Consider the following 25447-nt stretch of genomic DNA (forward strand, 5'->3'; position numbering starts at 1 on the left):
TACTTTCTAAGGGTAAAGAATTCATAATCATAAAATAGTAAAAGTCAAATCAAGTTATATGTCTATATATCTGTGTCTGTATCTGTATTTTAAGATAATACATGGTCCTGCATGCAGACACAGACATAATATTTTTGGTATCTGGACATAAATCAACTTTCCTCTGTAAAGCTTCTTCTTGCATTTTGATATAGGAATGCCATATATCAAATCATATATCATTTATGCTTATATTACATGTCCCTTATAACTGTATACAGATTTTAATGTAGCAACACTTTAAGACAATTTCAGACATTTGAGAACTATATCATAAATTAACTCTTTCTCATGCAGTATTATGAATATTTCTCAAAGTCGTTGCATTTTTCTATACCCTACACAAATGAATGCACTTATTATACCTGTATATATGCTCTGTACCTATGTATAAAGACAAGCATACAACGTCACACACACCTGAATAGATGATGGGCAGTTTCTCATTGTATATTTGACCATAGTCTTTGACCATAGTTCTGGCACATAGAACATGTGTGTGCCAAATCACATTCAGTTATCACTGTGCACTTTGTATGTGTTCATAAGAGATACAAGTTAGCATCCAGTTTTGACAATTTGCTTTGCACATAGCTGTCATCTTGTTATACAAAAATGTGATGCATTTTAAGTATTTAAGCCTTCATTTTTCTAGATGTTGAAATTTTATTCTTCTCAAATTTCGGCTACAGTGAAAAATTTATTAAATGATGGTTTGATGCAATTAGCATCTTCTTTCATGGTGTTCTGAAAAACCACCTTTGGTCTTTTCCCTTTATGCCGTGTTTCTTGGACTTTTTCTCCTAATGCTACTCATTGAATCAGCTAACCCTTTTACATAACTCAATAAGGAGACACTAACTATACTTGTGAATATACTTGGAGAGGTGTATAAACATGTAGAAGGACTACTATACAGTTTGTTGCCATGAAACTTAGGGTAAAAGTACTTACTGAAATGAACCTGAGTTGTGGTTGGTGAATAAAAAAGAAAATACCTTCAGAGGGCTTCCCTTGATGAAGTACACAGAGCAGGTAATATATTCTCAAAACACAAACAGAGATACAACCAGTGAGTAAGCAGTTTGAAAGGGAGATGAGACGGAGGTATTTTTATATAATGAGAAAGGAGCACTTCTTTCTCTTTCGGGGGGGCATGCTACTTGGCTTTTGGAACTTAGTTCCCTGGCCAGGAATTGAACCTGCACTCTTGGCCATGAAAAGGCAGAGTCCTAACCATAGAACCACCAGGGAATTCACCCATTGTTCTTAATTGTTAATGAAATTGTTACTATTCATCACTTGGACATATCTCCAGTCAGAATGCTCCATCCATTAGATGTTTGAGTAATAACTTCTTTAAGAAGGAAGCCAGGAGGGAGGAAGTGAAGACAGAGAACTATCTTTGCAGTTTATCTCTGTGATATTCAATATAACCAAGTGCAAATATTCTGAGGATGAATGAATGTATTCCTATGGATTCGAGGCAAGGAACCTGAGCTGTGGATAGAGGGTCCCACCCAGGAAGAAGATGACATGTTCTACTCTATTAAAAATTTTCTTTCACATCCATTATGGAATCTGTCTCTAGAGATGGCTAAGTGAGCTTTAACCTCTTCCGAACTTGATCTTCTCATCTAGAATATAATGATCACAGGGCTATTGTGAGGCTAAAGTGAAATGAAGCAAGCTGAATGCTCACACAGGGCTTTGCTCACTGAGAAGCCATGCTATGGTTATTGTGCCCATGATCTTGATAATAATAGAGATGAGAGGATGGTATGATGATAATTATGACACGTATAACAAGCAATAAAATCAGTTTCACCCCTCCCCCAAAGTTTTGATAGTTTTTAAATCCTCTAATATTTCAGTTGCACATTTTACCACCTTTATTTAATACAGCACACTTTCACATGTTACTGGCTATGTGAAGTTAGAGTACCCTGACGATTGTTTGTGAGTGTGTGTATGTGTGTGTGTGTTTCCAGTGTGGGCCACTTTAATCAGAATTAGCTGTGAGACAATCCATTGTACGAATAAGGGCACAGACTTAAGCATTTGGTATATTTGGTTTTGAATTCCAATTCTAGTTCTGCATTCTGTTAGGAATATGATACTATATAAATTATTCAACCTTTTTAAGCCTCAACTTATCATCTAACAAATAACAAGCTTATACAGTTATTAAGCTATATAGGAATTGATATATGTGAAGTGCCAGGCTGGTGTCTGGAACATAGTTTATGTATAATAAATAATGTTTGCTGCTATTATTACACTGTTGATGTTCTTATGATTAATAGTTAGATTGTGACAATCCTCCATTCCAAAGTCACTTGATCGAAGGTTAATATAACTTGCTAATTTATTTTTGAACTTTTGTAAAATCATTCAAGGGTTTTTTGAGATCATTCCTTGAAATCAATCAAGAATCTTAAGATATGAGATTTTATTAACTTTAGCATACTATTTTTTTCTTCAGTAACATTGTTATTGTTTAGTCGCTAAGTCATGTTGAACTCTTTTGCAACCCTGTGGACTGTAGCCTGCCAGGCTCCTCTGTCCATGGGATTTCTCAGGCAAGAATACCAGAGTGGGTTGCCATTTCCTCCTCCAGGGGATCTTCCTAACCCAGGGATCAAACCTGAGTCTCATGCATTGCAGGCGAGTTCTTTACTACTGAGTCACCAGGGAAGCCTTTTAGTGACATTAAAGATACATATATTCTTTCACCAATATTTTATTATTTTGCTTTTTGAAACCCATAGGTCAATAATTTAATCATACTTGTATGTTATATACACATGTGCACAAATACACACATACATACTTATACACAAAAATGTATGACCTATACTTTTATGCATATATACATACTTATGTTTATGACTAAACATAAAATGTTTGTGTGCATATATACTCATGTGTGCATGTGTTTGATCATATGGTCAGATGCCAGACAGCTTTAAAAGAGATTTTTATTTTCTTTTAATGAAATGTAATGATTCTTTTGGAGAATGAAACGGCAGCCTGCTCCAGTAGTCTTGCCTGGGAAGTCTCATGGACAGAGGAGCCTAGTTGTCTACAGGCCAAGGGGTCGCAAAAGAGTAGGACACAACTTAGTGACTAAACGATGACAAACAATGATTTTTTTAAACATAATTGCTAAATATTTTCCAAAGTGAAACACTTCTGAAGACTTTGGTATAATACATTGCAACCTGGAAACTATATTTTTCCATTATATGAATCATTTAAAGCCAGAAAATGAAAGAGTATTTTTTGCAAAAGATGGATTGTGTATATATATGTGCATTCATATGCATTTATGTTTCAAGAAGATAATGATTATACCAGGGTCATTTGAAGAGGAGAAGTTAATTTTTTTTTCCCTTAGACATTATTTTCTTTAAGATAGAACTGATATACAGATTGTAGTGATTGAAAGTTTTATATCAGCTACTACCTTATAAAATGAGATTATAGTACAGAATTTTAAAAATTGAAATATGGTTTAACCACTATGATGGATATCAGATCAGATCAGATCAGTCACTCAGTCGTGTCCGACTCTTTGTGACCCCATGAATAGCAGCACGCCAGGCCTCGCTGTCCATCACCAACTCCCGGAGTTCATTTAGACTCATGTCCATCGAGTCAGTGATGCCATCCAGCCATCTCATCCTCTGTCGTCCCCTTCTCCTCTTGCCCCCAATCCCTCCCAGCATCAGAGTCTTTTCCAATGAGTCAACTCTTTACATGAGGTGGCCAAAGTACTGGAGTTTCAGCTTTAGCATCATTCCTTCCAAAGAAATCCCAGGTCTGATCTCCTTCAGAATGGACTGGTTGGATCTCCCTGCAGTCCATGGGACTCTCAAGAGTCTTCTCCAACACCACAGTTGAAAAGCATGATGGATATATACATATACACACACACACACACACATATATATATATGTATGCTAGAACAATTGATTAGATACATGAAATAAATAAAAGTAGATTCTCACCTCATGAAAAATTAAAATGCAAAATTTACCCTTTTATTGTTTTACTTTTTGTATCATTTTTCTTATTAAATATATTTTCTCTTCATAAGCAATGTACTTTTGGTAACAAAGAAGAACATAAACAGATGAAGTAAAAGTGAATTCAAGGATATAATAAAACCATAAACTCTGAAAAGAGTAAGAGTTATATTTATATGTTATCAAAAAGTCAGGAAATTTGAAGAATAAAAACTGGAGAAATTTTGAAAAAATTAACTGATTTTACTACTTAAAATTAGAAGCACTTGTTAGTAATAACATAAATGACTAAAAGTGTTAAATATTGGATATTATTAATATAAATAGTATATAAATACCTAAATTAAAATATAAAAATTAGTAAGCAAAACTATCTTATAGAAAAAAACAGAAAATAAGGCTATGGATCAACTCTTCTGTTATCAAGCATTTGAGAAATATCCATATCCATTCAACTCAATATTAAAAGCAAAGCATTATTTTAGACACATAAAATGCAGGAAAAAATACTTTTGTTTCCTTGCTTTTTATTTTGGTAGCACAACTCAATGCAAATAAAGATATAGTATGAGTACCATCCTGCTATGGGAATGGAAAATAGTTCAACTTTCCTGGAAAACAAATAGGCTAGGTCTATATCCAGAGCCTTAAAATGTTTTGACCCTTTGACTTGAGAATTACTGTTTGAGTGGCTTCATGGCAAAAAAAATCATAAAGCATTGAAACATTATTTATTGCATTTAAGAAAGGAAAGTCAATCAAATGTGAGCAATTATAAAGTGACTAAATAAAGATATTCATAGTGAATAATTTGCTTTTATTAACATGTCTTGAAAAAAGTATTTAATAATGGGGAAAGTGCAAGGATATAGTAATACTATATAATCCCAAGTTTAAAAAAGATATTTTATACATACATAAATATCCCTATTAAAAAAAAAAGTGAAAGTTAGTTACACAGTCGTGTCCAATTCTTTGCAACCGCATAGACTGTAGCCCTCCAGGTTCCTCTGTCCATGGAATTCTCTAGGCAAGAATACTGGAGTGGGTTGCCATTTCCTTCTCCAGGGGATCTTCGTGACCCAGGGATTGAACCCAGGTCTCCTGCATTGCAGGCAGATTTTTTAGCAACTGAGCTACTAGGGAAGCTTATCATATCAAATATCATTATATGTATATATAATTTATGTGAAGAAATATGCTACTTTTTGGTATGGTGGTATCAGATAATTTTCTTGTTATATTATTATTACCCTCTTTTGTAGAATTGGCATATATTACTTTTATAATCAGAAAAATGTAGTGAAAAAAGTGTACCTCTCAAACTAGTCACTTTGAAATATTATTTCAGTGAATTTTAACTATTTAAAACATTTTTGGATTTTTTTTTCAGGAGTACTAACTCATGATACTAGGGTTACAAAAATAGTGTAAACAAGATCTCTGATTTTCAGAAGTTCAGAATCTTGTGCAAAACTTGTAATAAACACAGTATTCATAGCATGGTGTAAGAGGGCTACTGAATTCAGTAAGTGATGAATGAATGAGTAGACGTACTCCAGCAATAAGCCAGCCTGGCAGTGAGTCACAGAAGATCTCTCAATGGATTCTTGCTACATTTAGCTCAACTTTAAAAGCATCAGTGGAATTTCACATAAAAGATGAGGCTGCAGGGAGAATGAGAGTTCCAGAATGAGGAAACAGCTTGAGCTAAAAATATGATCAAGTAGTGTGCCTGTGGTGTTGGGTGAGTTTTGAGCAGTTGCTTATGACTGGAGTATGAAGCAAATAGATGGGATGTCCCTGGGGCTCTGCAGTAAAGAATCTGCCTGCAATGCAGTGGACATGGGTAGGACACATGGGTTTGTTCCTGGGCTTGGGAAGATCCCTGGGCAAAGGAAATGGCAGCCCACTCCAGGATTTTTACCTGGAAAATCCCAACCCATGGGGTCGCAAAGAGTAGGACATGACTGGGCAACTAAAAAGGACAACAACAAATTAATTAACTGGCAAAAACAACACTAAAGCTCATTGTGATGGATGTGGGGCATTTACCATTTTCTGTAGATAAAGGGGGAATCATTGAGTTGACATGACACTGTGGGGGTTTGCAGGGAGGACTTGGGCAGAAGTGTTGATGGTGGATGAGAAGTAGCAAGAAATGGAACATTAGAGACAATCTTATTAGTCCAGGAATTGAACTGAGTCCAGGAAAAGACCTGAAAATGTAAAAGATGATGGCAAATTTGAGAAAAATTTATGGAACAGAATTAACTGCATTTTGGGCCATTTGAATGCAGTTGCCTGAAACCTGCCTTATCTAAAACTTTGATTCAGGATCTCTAGGTATAATACCTAAGAATTTGATTTTAATGATTTCCTAAGGGGAGCTGAAAGCATATTAAGATTTAGGGAGCATCAGTTCATCATTAATCTGAGCCAAAGTATCAAGGATTCTGAGACCCCAGAATTCAAATCCTTGAGACCGCAAGGATTCAAACACCCAAGAGCGATTTCAACTATGGAACACCCAGACTGTGACTCACATGACATCAAGGGCTGAATTTAACACTAGATGATTTCTGTGGCTGACAAATCCCAGGAAATATATTCTTTTAACCTTGTAAAATTTGGGATATTTATTGGATTCAGTTGAGCCAAGTGAAATCAAATCGTTCAATAAATCAAAGAGTTCCAAAACTCCTTTCCTGAAATAGGGCTTCCCTGATAGTTCAGTAGGTAAAAAGTCCTCCTGCGATGCAGGAGACTCCACTTCGATTCCTGGGTAGGGAAGATCCTCTGGAGAAGGGACAGGCTACCCATTCTAGTATTCTTGGGCTTCAATTGTGGCTCAGCTGGTAAAGAATCCACTTGCAATGCGAGAGATCTGGGTGCGATCCCTGGGTTGGGAAGATCCCCTGGAGAAGGGAAAGGCTACCCACTCCAGTATTCTGGCCTGGAGAATTCCATGAACTGTATAGCCCATGGGGTCACAAAGAGATGGACATGACTGGAGCATTAGTCTTCTAGTCATCCACTTGCTTATCCATTCGTTCCTTGCATGAGTTTTTATGACATACTTCCTTGTACTAAAGGCTAAGGGTGTGGTGATTTACTATAGAACCTTTCCCTGCCTTCAGAGAGCTTGCTAGTGGTGTCTGTACTCAGTCTACTAGGGGTGTGTGTGCTCAGTTGCTCAGTTGTGTCTGACTCTGGCCATGGGATTCTCCTGCCAAGAATACTGGAGGACATTGCCATTTCCTATTCCAGGGGGTCTTCCCGACCAAGGAATCGAACCTGCATTCTTTACCACTGAGCCACCTTGTAGAGGAGCTTATGTTTTTGTGTCCATCTTGAGGTAGATGTTAACTTATTACATGTGCTTCTCCCAACAAAACTAAAGTCTTATTATTTTTATTTCAAAGCTAAAGAACCAAGGTCTCAGGAAGATTATATGCTTGTCCCAGATCTCACAAGTAATAAGTGGTAAAACCAGGCCATAATATTCATTTTACCCACTTATGCTGTCCCCTAAGAAAGAAGGAAGTCAAACATGCACACAAAAATTGTATTGGTGTATTACAGAAGGATGCACAGTGTATTGGCGGAGCGTGGGGACAGCTGTGATTGCCATTGTTTAACAGAGTAGTTCAGACCAAGCTCTGTCCTTAAAAGTGACCTGTGGGTCTTATTTAGAGGACATCATAATAAAACTGAAGAGATAGATGTTTCCCTCGTTTTGCAGACAGAGAACATGAACAATCTATATTAACTTGAGACTATTTATAGACTTGCAATTGTAAGGCTTATTAACTTACAATTTAAAAATCTTTATGATGAGTGAGTTTTACATAATTGGTCATAAAACCCAGCACAGATATGTAAAATAGCATATATGGTTTAAAATACCAACATGTGATGTTTCTTAGAGCTGATCAGAGATTGTATACTGAGGCAGATCTTCAGATCTAGAAAAAGAAGGGTGAAGATTATTCTAATTTTATCAATAAATATCTCAAAGCTAAATTTAGACCATTTTAAATAAAACCTGAAATTTTTGCATATACCTTAGGTGTACACTTTTAAAATAACTCTTTTATATACCATAGGTTCTAAATCAACAGTGCTGATAAGTGAGGGAAGAGTACAAAGGAACAATTTAAAAAATAATATATCATAGTTAAAGATGAGTAAAAGCATAGGCATAAAACTATGGAAAATCCTTAAGTTATCCCAAGGGTGCTATCATTTCAAATACTGTCATAGAATTTTAAAGCTAGGAATGTTTCAAATATAATCTTTAATTCTCATAATATCTCAAGCAAGAGAACCAGATAAGTAACTTGCACATCACCAAGTGAGATTAAAAGTCAAGATAAAATCCAGGTCTATGGAACTGACAAAACTTTTTTGGTTTTGTAAACTTACATTATCTGCTTTTTAAAAAATATTGCACATCTATATTATCTCTTTTTGTTTTGCACACTTATATTTTGTACCTTTTTATTTTTGATATTTCATACTTTGTTGTTCAAGTAACTTCATTCCAGCCTTCATGAAAAAAGAGAAACAAATTCATTTAGGGTAGAATCATCTTCCTGACCTTGAATTTGTAATTTTCAAAGTAGAATTAATAGTATTTTAAAGTAATTATGAGCTTCCCTAATGGCTCCAGCGGTAAAGAATCTGCAATGCAGGAGCCGCAGGAGATGCAAGTTTGATCCCTGGGTCAGGAAGATCCCTTGGAGGAGGTCATGGAAACCCACTCCAGTTCTCTTGCCTGGAGAAGCCCATTGACACAGGAGCCTGGCTACAGTTCACAGGGTCGCAAAGAGTCGGACACAACTGGAGCGATTCAGTGTGCAGCACATAATTATAAAGTCACATGGATTAATTTTTTAATTGGAGGACAACTGCTTTACAATACTGTGTTGGCTTCTGCCGTACAACATGAATCAGCTACATATTTACATATGTCCCCTACCTCTTGAACCTTCTCCCACTCCTCCACCCCATCCTACCCTTGTAGGCTTTCACAGAGCACTGCGTTGAGCTCCCTGTGTCATAGCTAGCTATATACTTGTAGTAGTAACCTCCCAGTAGCTATCTATTTTACTTACAGTAATGTATATGTTTCAATGCTACTCTCTCAATTCACCACCCGCTCTCTTCTTTCCCTGCTGTGTCCAAAGTCTGCTTCTCTATTTCTGCCCTGCAAATAGTCCATCAGTACCGTCCTTCTAGATTTCACATAAATGCATTAATACAGGAATAGAAGTACCGTATGCCCCAGCAGTCCCACTGCTGGGCATATACTCTGAGAAAACCATAACAGAAAAAGTCACATGTATCCTGGTGTTCATTGTAGCACTATTTATAATAGTTAGCACATGAAGGCAACCTGGATGTCCTTTGACAGATAAATGGATTGGGAGGTTTCAGTGCATGCGTGCCATGGAATATCACTCAGCCATAAAAAGGAACACATTTGAGTCAGTTCTAGTGAGGTGAATGAACCTAGAGGTTGTTATGCAGAGTAAGGTGAGTCAGATTATTTGATGGTATCATTTAATATTTACCATAGAAAATACTGTGATGTTGGGTCACCTCTATGTGCTTTCAATTATTTTTCACAAATACATAGGCAGAGATAGGTAGATGCATACATACATACATACATACATGGATAAGCCTTATTAAATCAAAGAAAAATACATTTTTTTCCATTCTGTATAATGATCAAGGAACATGGATTTGATAACTTATTATTCAATAAGTAATACAACAATTATTGAATTTGCTGACAACTGCAGATAATTATAACCTTTTCAATTTTTTTGTTATATCAATTTCAAAAGATTTATTTAGGGTCTATGTTGCTGCTTATGCTATGGAAGACTGATACCTTCTTTCTAAAATATGTTTGAAAAAGTATAAAAGAAATACAAGTCACCAAAATATTATTTAAAAAGTTCTCTAGGCAACTTTTTTTCTTAATTTTTTAAAATTTTATTTTGTTTTTAAACTTTACAAAATTGTATTAGTTTTGCCAAATATCGAAATGAATCTAGGCAACTTTTATATTGAATTTGAATCACCAGTGTGACATACCACAGACAAACAAATAGCCACTTCAGAGTTATTAAAAGAAAAGCTTGACCTTATAGTAAATCTCTTATTGAGAGGACTTAAACTAGATTATCCACTTTGTTTTATTCCAACATTTCTCTTCTTTCTTATAATGATGAAATTGTAAAATGTGTAGTCAGTGGGCCCAAAAATTTCTTTAATCTAGTTGTCAAAGCTGATTTTAAATCTGTCTCATCCTTTATGATTCACCTAATGGGCCATATTTAATATGAAAAATATTGTAAGTGTATATGAGTCAATGCTCTTGATTTTGTGTTAGCCCTTTTATAGTACTAACATTGATTTTATCTTTTTTGGTCTCTTATCAGGCATTTCTTAGGGTTAATATTAGGCATTTTAAGCATTGTAAGGGTTAATTGGACATTTACTTAGTAACCTAGAGAACTTTCTTGAAAGAGTCAGACAATAAACACTTTTGCCTTTACGGGTCATGTGATATGAGTCCCAACACGTTGTTCAGTTGCAAAGTCATGTCTGACTCTTTGTGACCTCATGGACTGCAGCACATCAGGCTTCCCTGTCCTTCCCTATTTCCCAGAGTTTGCTCAAGTTCATGTCCATTGAGTCAGTGATACCATCCAACCATCTCATCCTCTGTCACCGTCTTCTCCTCCTGCCCTCTATCTTTCCCAGCGTTAGAGTCTTTCCCAATGAGTCGGCTCTTCACATCAGGTGGCCAAACTATTGGAGCTTCAGCTTCAGCATCAGTCCTTCCAGTGAATATTCAGGGTTGATTTCCTTTAGGATTGACTGGTTTGATCTCCTTGCTGTCCATGGGACTCTCAAGAGTCTTCTTCAGCACCACAGTTTGAAATCATCAATTCTTCTTTATGGTGCCAACATGTCCTGTACTAAAAAGGCAATGGGTTTTACTTGGGAAATGTGCTGTAGTTGGCCAATCTCTGTCTGTTATCCTGAAATAGATGAAAAAAATCCGTGCTATTTGCATGTTTATTCTATGTACATGTGTTAAAGAATCAATCTCTTTGCCCACTAAATGGGAGAGGAAAATGTTTTCAATGAGAGCACTATCACTTCTGGCTGACCTGTGACTCCGAAGGACAGAAACAGCCGAGGTGAAAGTGTCTTTCTCCCTTCTGTAATTCCTGAAGAAGTTGCTTCCCCTTCTCAAATCATACCAGCTGACCTCATGCCTGCTCTTCCTTGATGCCCCACTAATGTTATCCATGCTCTCCTGGAGAAATTTTTCTCTAGGGTTAAGAGAAAATTCAGAGAAATTTGATAATCTAGCTTCCCTTTCAGCTAGACTAAAGCTTATACTCCTCATACTGGAAACGATTATTTCCTTTTTTAAATTAATTTTTTTGGAGTATAGTACTACTATAGTGCTGTGTTAGTTTCTGTTGTACGGAAATGTGAATCAGTTATACGCGTGCATATATCTACTCTTTTTTAGATTCTCTTACCATATAGGTCATTACAGAGCTGGGAATAATGATTTCTTAGAAAATGAGCTACCCAGGTAGCCCTACCCAGGTAGAAATTGGGACAAAGAGAGCAACATGGAACTGATAAATCCCCCTCACCCCCCTGCACCAGAGTTTTTGGAAATTAGTATTGGTGTTGTGTCTATTGTTTAAGGAATTAAATTTAATTCTCAAATCTTCAGGCTTACAGCCAAGCTTTATTTCAAAGCAAACATCACACCTGCTCAAAAATCTTCAATGATTTTTTTTAATGTGTTTATTCATGAAGCATAAAAATCAAAATCAGTACAGATAGATATGCTTGCATCAGCTTAATTCTTGTATCATTTTTAATATTGAAATGCTCCATGTGTTTACTCAGAGTATTATTTTCTCCTATGGTTTACATGTTTTGAAAAATTGAATAGTTTAGTTAAACATTATAGAGATTTTTTTATTGGATAGTCACACTATTTCTTTGCTTTTGGGATAAAATGTACTCAATATCAGGAAGTACTTGATTGTTTTTTTTGGAGAAAGTAATTATTGAATTGAATTAAAATTCCTCATTTACGTTACTCTCGATGTGTTGAAGAATCAGTAGATAAGATCGTGAATGATGTATGGGACTTCACTGCTTTTCAATTTCTTGCATGTGTTAGTTAACTGCCTCCTGTAACCTTGTGCAATGTGGTGCATAAATATGCATAATATATATATAAAGATATTCAAGTGTACATACTGTGTATATATGAATTATGTACATATATACATATATAATGTATAAAGGAAGTACATACAACTTCAGAAAGACACATGACTTCTCAAGGTCGCACAACAATCGAGATCCCAGTCAAGTCATTTAACTCTTCTATTATACCACGTTGCTTCCCTCTAAAGAATGAAAGATACAGTTACTTATTCTTTGGAAAGAATGTGATCCTATCATGTCATTTCTTAAAATATATATTTTTTGAATTTTAGAATAGTTTTGAACTTACCAAAAAGTGGCAAAGAACACATAGAGGATTCCTGCCTACCCCACACTCAGTTTTCCCTTTTATTATTCCCTAGAAGGCAATGGCACCCCACTCCAGTACTCTTGCCTGAAACATCCCAGGGATGGAGGAGCCTGGTAGGCTGCAGTCCATGGGGTCGCTAAGAGTCGGACACAACTGAGCGACTTCACTTTCACTTTTCACTTTCATGCATTGGAGAAGGAAATGGCAAACCACTCCAGTGTCCTTGCCTGGAGAATCCCAGGGACGGGGGAGCCTGGTGGGCTGCCGTCTATGGGGTCGCACCGAGTCGGACACGACTGAAGCGACTTAGCAGTAGCAGTACAGTATTATGGTGTTTTTGTCACAACTAAAGACTCAATATTGATACATTGTTATTAAAACCATACTGTGATTGTTTCTCAGACTTTCCTTAGTTTATGTGATCTTGACAGTTTTGAGGATTACTGGACTGGTATTTTGTAGAATGTCTCTCAGTTTGGGTTTGTCTGGTGTCTTTCTCATGATTCTACTGGAGTTATGGTTTAGAGGAGGAAGACCACAGAGATTAAGTGCACTTTTCATCACGTGATATCAAGGATGCACTCTCTCAACATTACTGATCAGCGTGGACGACCTGGTGTGTTGTAGGTAGTGTTGACAGGTTTCTTCATGTAAACTTCATCTCCTTTCCACAATGTACCCTTTGGAAATGTCATGTGTATAGCCTACACCTAAGGGGTGTATATTTATGATTCATCTTCTTGAGGAGGAGCTTCATTTGATTTGATCTCCATGAAATTAGGCAAAAATACTGTCTCCATTAAATCTTGCTAATAGGAAAATCTTCTCCAAGATATATAAGTGTGTTCATACAAAGTGAATAATTGTCTCCCAGAGCATGCTTACTTGCTTGTGTATTTTTTTTTTTTCTTTCCTTCATGGTTCATACAATAAATGCATTTGGATTAAAGATAAGAAACAGACCACTTGATTAAATAACTAAGGAAGGGTTAGTCACTCAGTTGTGTCTGACTCTTTGTGACCCCATAGACTGTAGGCTGCCAGGCTCCTCTGTTCATGGAATTCTCCTGGCCAGAATATTGGAGTGGGTAGCCATTCCCTTCTCCAGGAGATCTTCCTGACCCAGGGTTTAACCCAGGTCTCCTGCATTGCAGGCAGATTCTGTACCATCTCAGCCACCAAGGAAGCCCCTAAAGAACTAAACTACTAGAGTTTATTTACTAGGCTTACTTTTAAATATTAATATTTATAAATTGGCATAGAAGTGTTTCAACTATAGTATGAAGTGGAATGGAATTTTACAACTAAATTTAAATTAAATATGAAGAATTAGATGACAAAAAAAAATAGGAAAGTCTCAATACCTTTTATGGAGAAGGCAATGGCACCCCACTCCAGTACTCTTGCTTGGAAAATCCCATGGATGGAGGAGCCTGGTAGGCTGCAGTCCATCGGGTTACTAAGACTCAGACACGACTGAGCAACTTCATTTTCACTTTTCACTTTCATGCATTGGAGAAGGAAATGGCAACCCACTCCAGTGTTCTTGCCTGGAGAATCCCAGGGACAGGGGAGCCTGGTGGGCTGCCGTCTATGGGGTCGCACAGAGTCAGACATGACTGAAGCGACTTAGCGGCAGCAGCAGCAATAGCTTTTATGGGTAGTAGTCTTAACACACTTCATATAATGCCTAAACATGCTATTTTTTATGCCTAAAGTAATGAATTAACACATACTATCAGGATGAAATATAATTTTTGGACACATTTTAGGGGGAAGGGATTTGGCCATGTCAATAGGCATAGAAGTAACACTGAGTTTAACTTGGGGGTTTAAAAACAATGTGTACTCTTCAGGAAGAAATTTTCAAAAACATGTGTTCTTTAAAAGTAAATATAAGAAGCAGATTTATCTCCCCCAAACTGAATCTCATTCTTCATTTAATTATATTATTGCAACATAATAACAATTTGGGGGTGGTATTTTAAATGAGAAAAAAAGTTTGATAGCAAATTTAACATTAGAAGATTCTGTACCAGACTTGTTAGATTTGTTAAACTTTAAAATTAAAAAATGAATTTTACTATCTTCTAAGAACCTGAATTCTCTTAGAATACCTCTCCCTCTTTCATACACTGGGCAATGCTTTATCATGGAATTTTTATTGACTGTGTAACAGACCCCCAAAAGAAAATAATTTAATATTGCAGAGTCAGTCTGGAAAACAAGAGTGATTGTCTACTAGTACTATTCTGAACCATTATATATCAATCAAGTGATATATAAGTATTCTAAAATAAAAATGCAATGAGTATGAAACTCAATTTATAACTCAATTTTCAAATTCTTATTCTTTATATTTTTAAAGAATGGGTTATTCTTAATAAATTGACATACCTATTTAGCATAAATACTAATTGACTGAAAACACTTATTCTCAATAATATAATGCATTTATGAACTGTAATGACAACTATGAAATGAAATGAAATATAACGAAATATATTGGTGGCACTGTTGTCAGAGGAATCCAGAAAAAAAATTATTTTTCAGTTATATGTACTGATTCACACCCTAAAAATACTAAAGGAAATTAATAAGTGATTTAATGTTTGTATGGACAAGTAAATACCATGCAAATATTGAAGTGATGCTGTAAATATCTTATCTTAAAGAAGATGGGAGGTTTTGTGATTTCACTGGGATCTGTGAAATCCAGTGAGAATTTACTAAAAAGGAAATTATCTTGAGAGTTTTCTGAGAATAGCAAATACTGTACAGTGCTGGTGGCTTCACTCCATTTCTAACACTTTTATTGAGAGCTAAATGATTCTGTTCTGCATGTCGGGGCTACTGTGTTGGATGCTATTTGGGGCTAGCCCTCTGAGAATTCTGTATTATAAATTCCATTTATAACAGTTTATAGTCACTCAATAAATTTTGCTTGTATTTCCACCCAAATAGAGTTATTGTATTTTTATTGCTTAGATTATCATGTTATAAAATATTACAAATCTTTTGAAAAATTATGAGCTACTCTGACAGTCTCATGTTGGGACAAAAACCTGTTGGTCATTGTCCCAGAAATTCACTTAAAAAGTGAACAGCCATGGCCATGGCCCTCTCTGCTTGGGGCCAGAGGACACCAAAAGGTGTCAAATACAGCCCATCCTTTCAAGAAACTTTATGTCAAGTTAAGCTTATTACATACAAGACATTTACCCAAGAGAATCACCCTCTGGAATCTAAGCCATTGGCTAATCAATTCAAGCCATTGATTTTACTTATTTGACAAGCAGTTTTTATTCACTCATAAAGCTATAAATATATTTGCATTTTTGAATAGCATCTGGAAATGGTAGTACATACAACAACAACTATTATTATAATCTCTAAATAATATTCAGGAGATGGAGCTTGCTGTAGTAGAAAGATGATTTACTGTGGAGTCAAATAGATCTGAATTTGAAATAGACTTGTATCACAGCCAGTAACCTATGACCTTCCTTGAACTAGTTCCTTAAGCTTTCTGAGACTTGTCTTTCTCACTTGTGACGTGTAACTAAACTCTAACTTTCAGTGTGGCTGGGAGGCTTTAATATTAATATAATATATGTAGAGCTCTTTCCATATGAATGGCAGAGAGCATGTATGGAAAACTGTTGCTAGGTATTTGTCAGTATTAGGATAATAATTCCAGGGCAATGTTTCACTGTTTTGGTTTTTTTTTTAATTACTTCACCTTCATTACCCAATCTAATTTTTAAACAAACTTCTGAAATGAAGATGTTATCAATTCAGTTATTCAGATAAAGCAACTGAGAAAAGGAGTGACCAATGGAAACTCATCAAGTTTCAGAATTTGAATCTTTGATTTCTAGCTCAAGATCTTGTCCTTTCCATAAAGACTCAAGAATTGTGAGAATCAATTTTGCCTTGTTCACTAAAAACCAACCTGCCTGGTTTGGACAAGATGTATAAATTCTTGAAACTTAGCTTCCTCACCCATCCTTGGAGGGTGTTGTACTGACTCATCTCAGTCCTTTCCAGTTTCACATGCATCAGAACCAGGAGCATGTAGTTTGAAGGGCACAGGTGCTGAGATAAACTCGTGGGTTCAAATGTGACCCTGTCATTTGTTGGTTCTGTAAGCTTAGGCACATTACTAAATGTCTCCAAGTCTCATTTTACTCATTATGGGATAACAGGGTCTTCCTTGATAGCTCAGACGGTCAAGAATCTGCCTGCAACGCAGGAGACCCGGGTTCAGTCTCTGGGTCAGGAAGATCACCTAGAGAAGGGAATGGCAACACATTCCAGTATTCTTGCCTGGAGAATTCCATAGACAGAGGAACCTGGTGAGCTACAGTCTGTGGGATCACAATAGTTGGACATGACTGTGCAACTAACATGCGCATGGGGTGATTAATAGTACTTAATCCAGAGCACTGTCATTGTGAGGAATAAATGCATTAAACTATGCAAAGTACTAAGAATGGGTTTTGGTATAGAGCATTATGTTGTTTAGTGGCTAAATCATGTCCGACTCTTTTGCAACCCATGGGCTCTTCTGTTCATGTTTCCCAGGCAAGAATACTAGAGTGGGTTGCCATTTCCTTCTGCAGGGGATCTTCTCAACCCAGGGATCAAACCCATGTCTCCTGCATTGGCAAGCATATTCTTTACCACTGAGCCACCAGGAAGCCCCAGAAAAAGTGTTATAAATATTTGTCAATTATTTCCTAAAATTGTATCATTAAATTTAGTGCCTTCAAGTGAGCTGTTTTAACTCTCAAGTCATACAATAGCTTTGCTCAAATGATTAACTGTAAGCATCTCCATCCTGGATTTCTGTCTCAATCACACTGCTATTCTGTGACAGATTCAACCTGCTAGCTTTGTGCTAAAGAACAGTTACTGGAGGACATAGTCACATACACTTGGGAGCAGTGTTTGCCTGTCCTGTAGTAGATGTATGTGTATCAATATACAGTCATCACTAAATCTTCTCCTGATATCCAATTGACCTGATGAATCTGGTTCTTTGAAGTTCTGAAAATATTCAGGATCTGGATCAGTATGATTGTAGAAACCAATGATTCTAATTAAACATTTTCTGTAGCATCAAGATTATAGTGAAACTTCTTTGCAGAGTAATTATTTAAGTGTTTATATTCCAAGCATTGGATGTACATTGAAATTCATTTTGGTAGAAGAATGATTAAAAGTCTAAATTCCATGCTATTTATAAACAAATGTTAACTTTTATTTTTTTTTTCTCCAATTTTATTTTATTTTTAAACTTTACATAATTGTATTAGTTTTGCCAAATATCAAAATGAATCCGCCACAGGTATACATGTGTTCCCCATCCCGAACCCTCCTCCCTCCTCCCTTTAATTCACTAATAAAAATGTTCATGAAAACATATCACATTCATATAAGATCTCTCTTGAAAGTAATGCTAATAATTGAACTTAGAATATTGAGACGCATAAGACAATGGAGTCAACATAAAAATAATAGCCAAATATTTGGCAAATGGCTTAAAAATTTTACAGATTTTATTTCCATAGCATGGAGTTTTAGAACATATTGGTAAAATATTCACTCCTAAATTATTGTTTCATAATATCTCAATGTTTAATAATATAAGTACAAACTTTTTGGCACTTCTATGCCTAAATTTTGCTTTGTAAGAATTTCAAAAATATAGAAACGGCTGACATTTTTCAAAACAACTACTAGCACAGTGCAAAACAAATCTGCTTTCTTTCCATTTTTTTTTTTCTGTATTCACTCTTTCTTTTTTGCTAGGTGGCATGCATGCAGTGGTTTCATGGAGACCATACAATGCTTGAGATGATTGAGAAAAAGCGTTGCTTGTGCAAGGAAATAAAAGCTAGACAGAAAACGGAAAAGGGGCTTTGCAAACAGGATAGCATGCCTATCCTACCCAGCTGGAAGAAGAATGCAGGTGCAAAGAAGTACAGCCCTCCACCCTATTCTAAACAGCAAACGGTATTCTGGGATACTGCCATATGACTGTGCAGGATGGCGTGAGCTCCACGTTACTTAACACGAAGAGGGAGGTCAACTCGGTCATGTGATAAGTAACTGTTACATATCTTCTCAGTCAGAATGGAATGCCAGTGGTTCCCTGGAAAGCCCACGGGAAGCTGTGCCTATTCATGGCGAGTTCAAGATAAAACGTGTATTTCCTTGCATTTAAGGCACACTTATTTATCATGGATTATTTTGAATCCAGAAGATATTGAGATGTAAATATTTTACTAGTTTATGGGTGACACCTGAAATAATACACATTATACATATATAAATGATAGAAATACCAAGAGTTTTACTATATGATACAATTTCGGTATTAACTGGTTTGTTATCTATTTTATATGTCCCTTGATGCCTTTGATTATTAATTTTTGCATTTAAAATGTTTTTCTTTCTTCCTACATTTGGTTTCTGTACACTAGCTCATGTATGAATTATGTTCAATCACATAATATATGATCTGGTGCTAGTAATGTAGAAGTTGAATATCACATCGTTAAGAACACCTGTTTGTTGCTTTGTACCTTTTTAAGGGTTTGATGGGAAATGAATGCCAATGTGATGCTGAACTTGGACATCCACATTGCATCAACACCGATATTTTTGACGCATTGGCTTTATAAGAATTTCTCCTCAAATGTCGTCTTGTTTATACTAAGCAATGGTGAGTCAGACTCCAGAGAAAGTTACTAGGGTATATTTGGACATCCCAGCAGAAAACACTTCTTTCAGAAATGACTTTAGGGACACATGTCCTTGCATCATTGATCTGATTGGAGGAGACCAGGGTTCACTGTGACAATGGAAGGGACAAGGAATAGAAGGCGAAACAGCACGACTGCTTTCAAGGTGAGACCAGTGGCTTTAGAGCTGCTGCAGTCGCTACTTTTGAGTAACTTTTCACGTGTATGTTTGTTTCCCCTAGAAAATGATCAATTAACATTCAATCAGATGAGTTTGCATATTTCAGTACACTAAATGCCAAGCTTTCTCAAAATCTAGATGCCTGAATGGAGTAGTATTTCATGTTAACTTTTCAACGAGTTATCACCCTATTTGGGGGGTTAATCTTTTGTGCATGTTCATCACATTCTTACCGATGATGACACCATGACCAAAGAATTATGACCAATTGTTTATTTTATTTTATTTCAAGGAAGAAACAGGAAATGCAGGGGATGGGAGATGGGGTGGATTCAATTTTTGAGGTGGTAAAGTTTAAGTTAAACAAATCATATATATCTTTTAAGAGTAACTTGTTGAGTATAAATAACCCCATGGAGGAATAAAAAGGAAACTATCATATATATTTTGTATATTTAAATTACTATTTATGCTTCCAAAAAATGGACAGTATGTGATTCTTCTTTAACAATCAATTTAGTATTATATTTCTGAGAGAAAAGGTATGTGTTTGAAGTTGTTGTCATAGTGGTTTTCCTTGTAAGGGTTTTGACAGCAATAGTACAGTGCTGCTCCATATAACCAAATATAACAGGAAGTAGGGGAATTTTGTAATCTATATTGCTAAAGACCTGGTAATGCTTTATCAGTAATAGTTTCTTTCAAGCCTTTGAAATGTTATAAAATAATTTTTTAATATTTTATAATTAATGTATATTTTGATGCCCAACTAGAATTCTGAAAGAATAAGGGAAATAAGGTGAGTGGGAGCATGTGTATCTGTTATGTGTGCGTGTGTACACTACACGAGAATGAGTACTCGGTGGGGGAACTGTATACATAGAATGCTTACTGATGTTTTAAATTTTGCTTGCATCGTTGAGGTGGAAAAAAACAAAAGTAGAATCACAAGTTAGTACATGAAATCATGGAGAGATCTTAAGTAGCTTAAATAGATCCTGCTGTCATATTTCACCAGTTATCGATTATGTTTCAAACCCCAAAATCAATGGGGTACAAATCTAAGACTGGTGAAAATGTGTTAAGGTAAAACTCAGAATTGACGTTAAATGTGTTTATGACTCAAATTATTATCCTGATTTAAGTTATTATGACCACATACACTCAAGGCCATGAATTAGATATATGTAAGCCATCAATGATTAGCATCTTTATGATGATCTTAATACACGTACATACATGTATGTCATATGAATATGTCAAGCTTGACCTAGTTACAACTGGATAATTCCCCTGAAATTTTCATTTGGGTAAAACACACAGGTGTGTTTTTCAAATGCCCATCATTACCATATCTCTCTGAATTAGGCAGAAGATATTTTTTAATGCTGGCCACTTGTCAAGAAGGAAATAGTTAACAAAATGATTTGTGTTGGGTTCAGCCATTTCCATTTGTTCTGCCAAACGAACGCTGTTGCCAGGTTTCATACACTCCCTTTTCAAGCAAGTTATTTTCTGAGAAGGTAGCTTGTTTGAAAATCTGACCTTAGGCAACCATTTCCATTTACTGTCTCCAAATCTTGCCTTCAGTGGGAAGTAACTGAAAGATCTGGAAAAGCAGCTTCACTGATATTTAACTTAAGAAATGATATTCGGTACCTATAAAACTCTTCACTGGAGTTTAGCCTATGTGGCAATAACTATTATATAATTAATTTCCTTTTTGGGCAGCATTTCTTTATGTGGAAAAAAAGAGGTCATTAGGATAAAAAAGAAAGATAAACTTACTCTCTGATGGTAGCCATTTAGGGCCCTTATACCTATGAATTTAGTCAAATGATGAAAAATTCCAACTACAGCCAGAACACTATGGAGTAATAAAACTCCATATGCTATTTTGGTTTTTTTTAGCAGTGCCAAAGAACAAATCATGTCATTGTATGGTTACCAGTTGAAAGCTCAGCCCTATAAAAAATGATCGTTTCAGAGCAAATTTTATAGAAACAGAACTTTATTGGCTGTCAGCAAGATGCTTTTATATGTGAAAACCTTCTTAGAAGACACACATTTCTTTAGAATTGATGGAAGGGAAATATCAAATCCTGCTTTTCTATCCAATCTCAGAAGCCAGCATTTTCTGAAGTATAACAGTAGATTAGTTCTTAGGTAAACACTGCCAAGATCTCCCCTAGTGTTGGTACTATGGAAGCAAGTTTGGAGTGAAAACTGATTGATTTGTGGAAAAGGTAATGCCCACTCCCCCAAAATAGATGTTAAAATGAAACAATGCAAAATATTAAGAAATTAAATAGTGTAGTTTTAAAGACTGTACATATTCAGATACACGGTAATTGAATGGATATAGCCAGATACAACTTTGCTTTTCAAAGCAGTGACACTGGGACTTCAGAGACCCCAAGGTCCCAAACGGGTTTCTTTCAATTTTTCTGGAGAGAAACATTTTTCTTATTACATTTTGGCTTAGGCCGCATCCTTATATCCAAAGGGGTTTGACTCTTATGAGCGAGTTTGGTGATCAAATTAATAAAACTAAACAACTCTATTGTTTTATTGTTTTAATTAAATGAGACATCAGAACAATGCACATACAATGCAATTTCAATATTACTTCTATGTTAAGTTGACTTACTTACCTAAAATTGAAGAGTAATTGTAAGCTAATTATGGCTACCTATAAAATTAAGGAAACATTTGTATGATATTAACAGCAGATTATCTGAGATGAGAGGGAATTCACCCTTGCAAAGAAGTAGAAGTAGAATAGAAAAGCAATTCACCATTCATTGCATCCCAAACTTAAATGGAAGTGAAACAAACAAACAAAAAATGCTACTTATGTACTTAAGCTTAACTCACTGAACCTTCCTTGTAAGGGAAAAATTATAGCTAACTCTGGAATGTGAACAATTTACTATTAATCCATTATTCATTTAACAGTTCATTATTGAGCAACTTATGTATCAGCTATTTTAAAGCATTTCTAAAGCATTTGACATTAAGCATTCAGAAAAATGTGGTCCCTGCCTTCAAGGAGTTTCATTATACAATCATTAGTAGTTTCCAACAGAGTTTTGAAGAAGATATACAATATCATATGTGTTTGACATCTCTTATGTGTTTATGTATGTGTTTATATGTTTTTCCCGGATCAAGTGTATAGTCAAAATAAAATGCTAAACATACTAAAGTTGATGTCTAAATATAAAATATGTTTATGTGTAAACCTCTATGTGTACACATAGGATATGTACTGCTGTCTATATAAACCAGTAACAGAATAATCCATTTTGCCATGTTGGACTTTGAACATTATAGCTGGGGGTTTGGATTTGTTTAAAACCCTTTGATATTTGGGTCAATGACATTGTAGCAAGATGTGTGTTACCTGGGTAAAAATGTCTGAGTATATTTCCCTTTAAATATTATAAAGTTTTAAATTTAAGGGAAAACATCTTTACAGTTATATTGCTGGATTTATCTCAACCAAACCTATGTGAAGATCTTCTTGAAGTTTTCAATTATTCCCAAATATGACTGGGTTTGCCCACCCTAAAAGCATTTACATTTTCACATGTATACACCCACATACAGTATACATACTGTATATAATATATATGAAAATGTTTAGTATGCACTTCTTCAGTTTGGAACTCCTTCGGTTAACATTTATAGTGTAACAATTTGTGTGAAGTGCACTGTGATTATAAAAGACAAAGCACAGTAAAGTCACAGGTCTTGTTATCTTGCACTAAAAACGTGTTTACGTATTTAGCAGTTGTATGTTTACTTTCTTGCTCTTTTCAAGAAATTGAAACAAATAGCTATTGAGAAAAATGATATCAAATAATATGTTTTTTAGTGGATAATGACACTACGCTTTTAAAAGACAGGGTTTTTAAAAGAAACCATTTAACATCAATTCCAACATCACATGTTTACCGTATTTAAAAATCTGAATGTCATATTGCATTTTTCATAACTCATTAAAAATGTCAGGTATGTGCCTGAAAAGTTGTGCAAATAAGCATTAGGTAACAGATTTCTCTACTCATGTGTTGTTAGCCATTTCTATATACATATTAATATAAACACTGATGTTTTCATTTCTTTTAATTTTTGTACTTGATTTTTTAGGTAATATGTAATTATAAATGTACTTTGATACTACTGAAGTAACCAGATGTTGTTTGAAAACAAATTGTTTTCTTTAGTGCATTGGCAATATTTTGCAATATTTTGTGCTTATTTATTTGTGCTCCCGTGTAATTATAATAAAAGCAATAGTTTAAATTAGTTGACTTTGTTGTTGCTGGTATTTATTCATCAAGAAATAAGATTAGTAAGAAATCTTTTAAAGAAAAATGCACACATTTTTCCATGTTTCCAGTTGCCTGTGAGATTGTATGGTAAACGACTCTTGCCAGTGAGTCATTGAAGACTGAGGCTTTCACCCTAGTTATGTGACCCCCAATTGTCCTTAGTCACCCTCTGGCTTCTGCTTCAAATGGCAATCCAGTAAATAAGAGGAAACTACATTTTTTCTTTCATATGCTCCTAATTCCAATTAAATGATTCAGTGTGTATCTAAAGTGTTCTGGAGGCACTAAAGGAAAAAAAAAAACCCAGCAATCCTAGACTGGTATTCATAGAAAAGATATTCATTTATTTAAAAGATGTTTAACACACTCATTTGTTCAGCCATACTTCTAGAATTAATCTGGCTTAAACAGGGAGCAAGAAATCAATCATGAATAGTCATTAAAAGGACTGATGCTAAAGCTGAAGCTCCAATACTTTGGCCACTTGATTTGAAGAGCTGACTCATTGGACAAGACCTGCCTCATTGGAAAAGACCCTGATGCTGGAAAAGATTAAAGGCAAGAGGAGAAGGGAGCAACAGAGAATGAGATGGTTGGATAGCATCACCGACTCAATAAACATGAGTTTGAGCAAATTCAGGGAGACAGTGAAGGACAGGGAAGCCTGGTATGCTGCAGTCCATGGGGTCAGACATGACTTAGTGACTAAACAACAATAACAACAAAATAGGGAGCAAGTCAGTATGTTTAATGTTACTGAAGTGTTGATAACTAAAGTGCCACTGAGTGTCTGAAATATATAAAACAAGGTTCTGGAGTTCAGCAAACTTATAAAAAATGTGCATTTGTCATACAGCAGCCTCCTTTAATAGTTTCTAATGGTTACTTAATCAACTACTTACATCGTCTCTTATACATCGAATTTCAGAGTAATTTATTATAATTTCAAAATTTCTCACAAATTATTTCCATGTTCATTCTTAAGAGGAATCTAATTTATTCTCACTCTTCATTTCCACTTCTCTAGCTACTCAAAGGCTCTCTATGCACACTACCTCTTGGTTGAACAAGAAATAACTAACCATACTTTCCACTGTCAACACTTCCAACTTCCATTCATCTCAGCTCATGACAAGTGCCCCATATTCTGAATTCTCTTCTGTTCTCCCTGCTCTCCCTCAGACTCATTGTTCTCAGTGATCTCAGAGTAGAAGAATGGACACTTTCGAATTGTGGTGCTGGAGAAGACTTTTGAGAATCCTTTGAGCAGCAAGGAGATCAAACCAGTCAATCCTAAAGGAAATCATTCATTGAATATTCAATATTCATAGGAAAAAATTATTCTTAAGCTGAAACTCTAATACTATGGTCACCTGATATGAAGAGCCACCTCATTGGAAAAGACCCTAATTCTGGGAAAGAGTGAAGGCAAAAGAAGAAGAGGGTCACAGAAGATTAGATGGTTGGATGGCATCACCAACTCAATGGACATGAGTTTGAGCAAA

General features: G+C 35.5%; 1 protein-coding gene across 1 annotated transcript in view; it reads left to right on the top strand.

Moving 5' to 3' along the window:
- Nucleotides 1–23880, top strand: part of NYAP2 (neuronal tyrosine-phosphorylated phosphoinositide-3-kinase adaptor 2) — a 321945-nt gene extending 298065 nt beyond the window's left edge. The window contains exon 7 of the mRNA XM_070773227.1: nucleotides 18487–23880. Within this exon, the coding sequence (XP_070629328.1) occupies nucleotides 18487–18714 (228 nt within the window). The 3' untranslated portion in view covers nucleotides 18715–23880. The remainder of the gene's footprint in view (nucleotides 1–18486) is intronic.
- The last annotated feature ends 1567 nt before the right edge of the window (nucleotides 23881–25447 follow it).

This window comes from Bos indicus, chromosome 2 (genome assembly GCF_029378745.1).
Source record: "Bos indicus isolate NIAB-ARS_2022 breed Sahiwal x Tharparkar chromosome 2, NIAB-ARS_B.indTharparkar_mat_pri_1.0, whole genome shotgun sequence".
NCBI classification, from domain to species: domain Eukaryota; kingdom Metazoa; phylum Chordata; class Mammalia; order Artiodactyla; family Bovidae; genus Bos; species Bos indicus.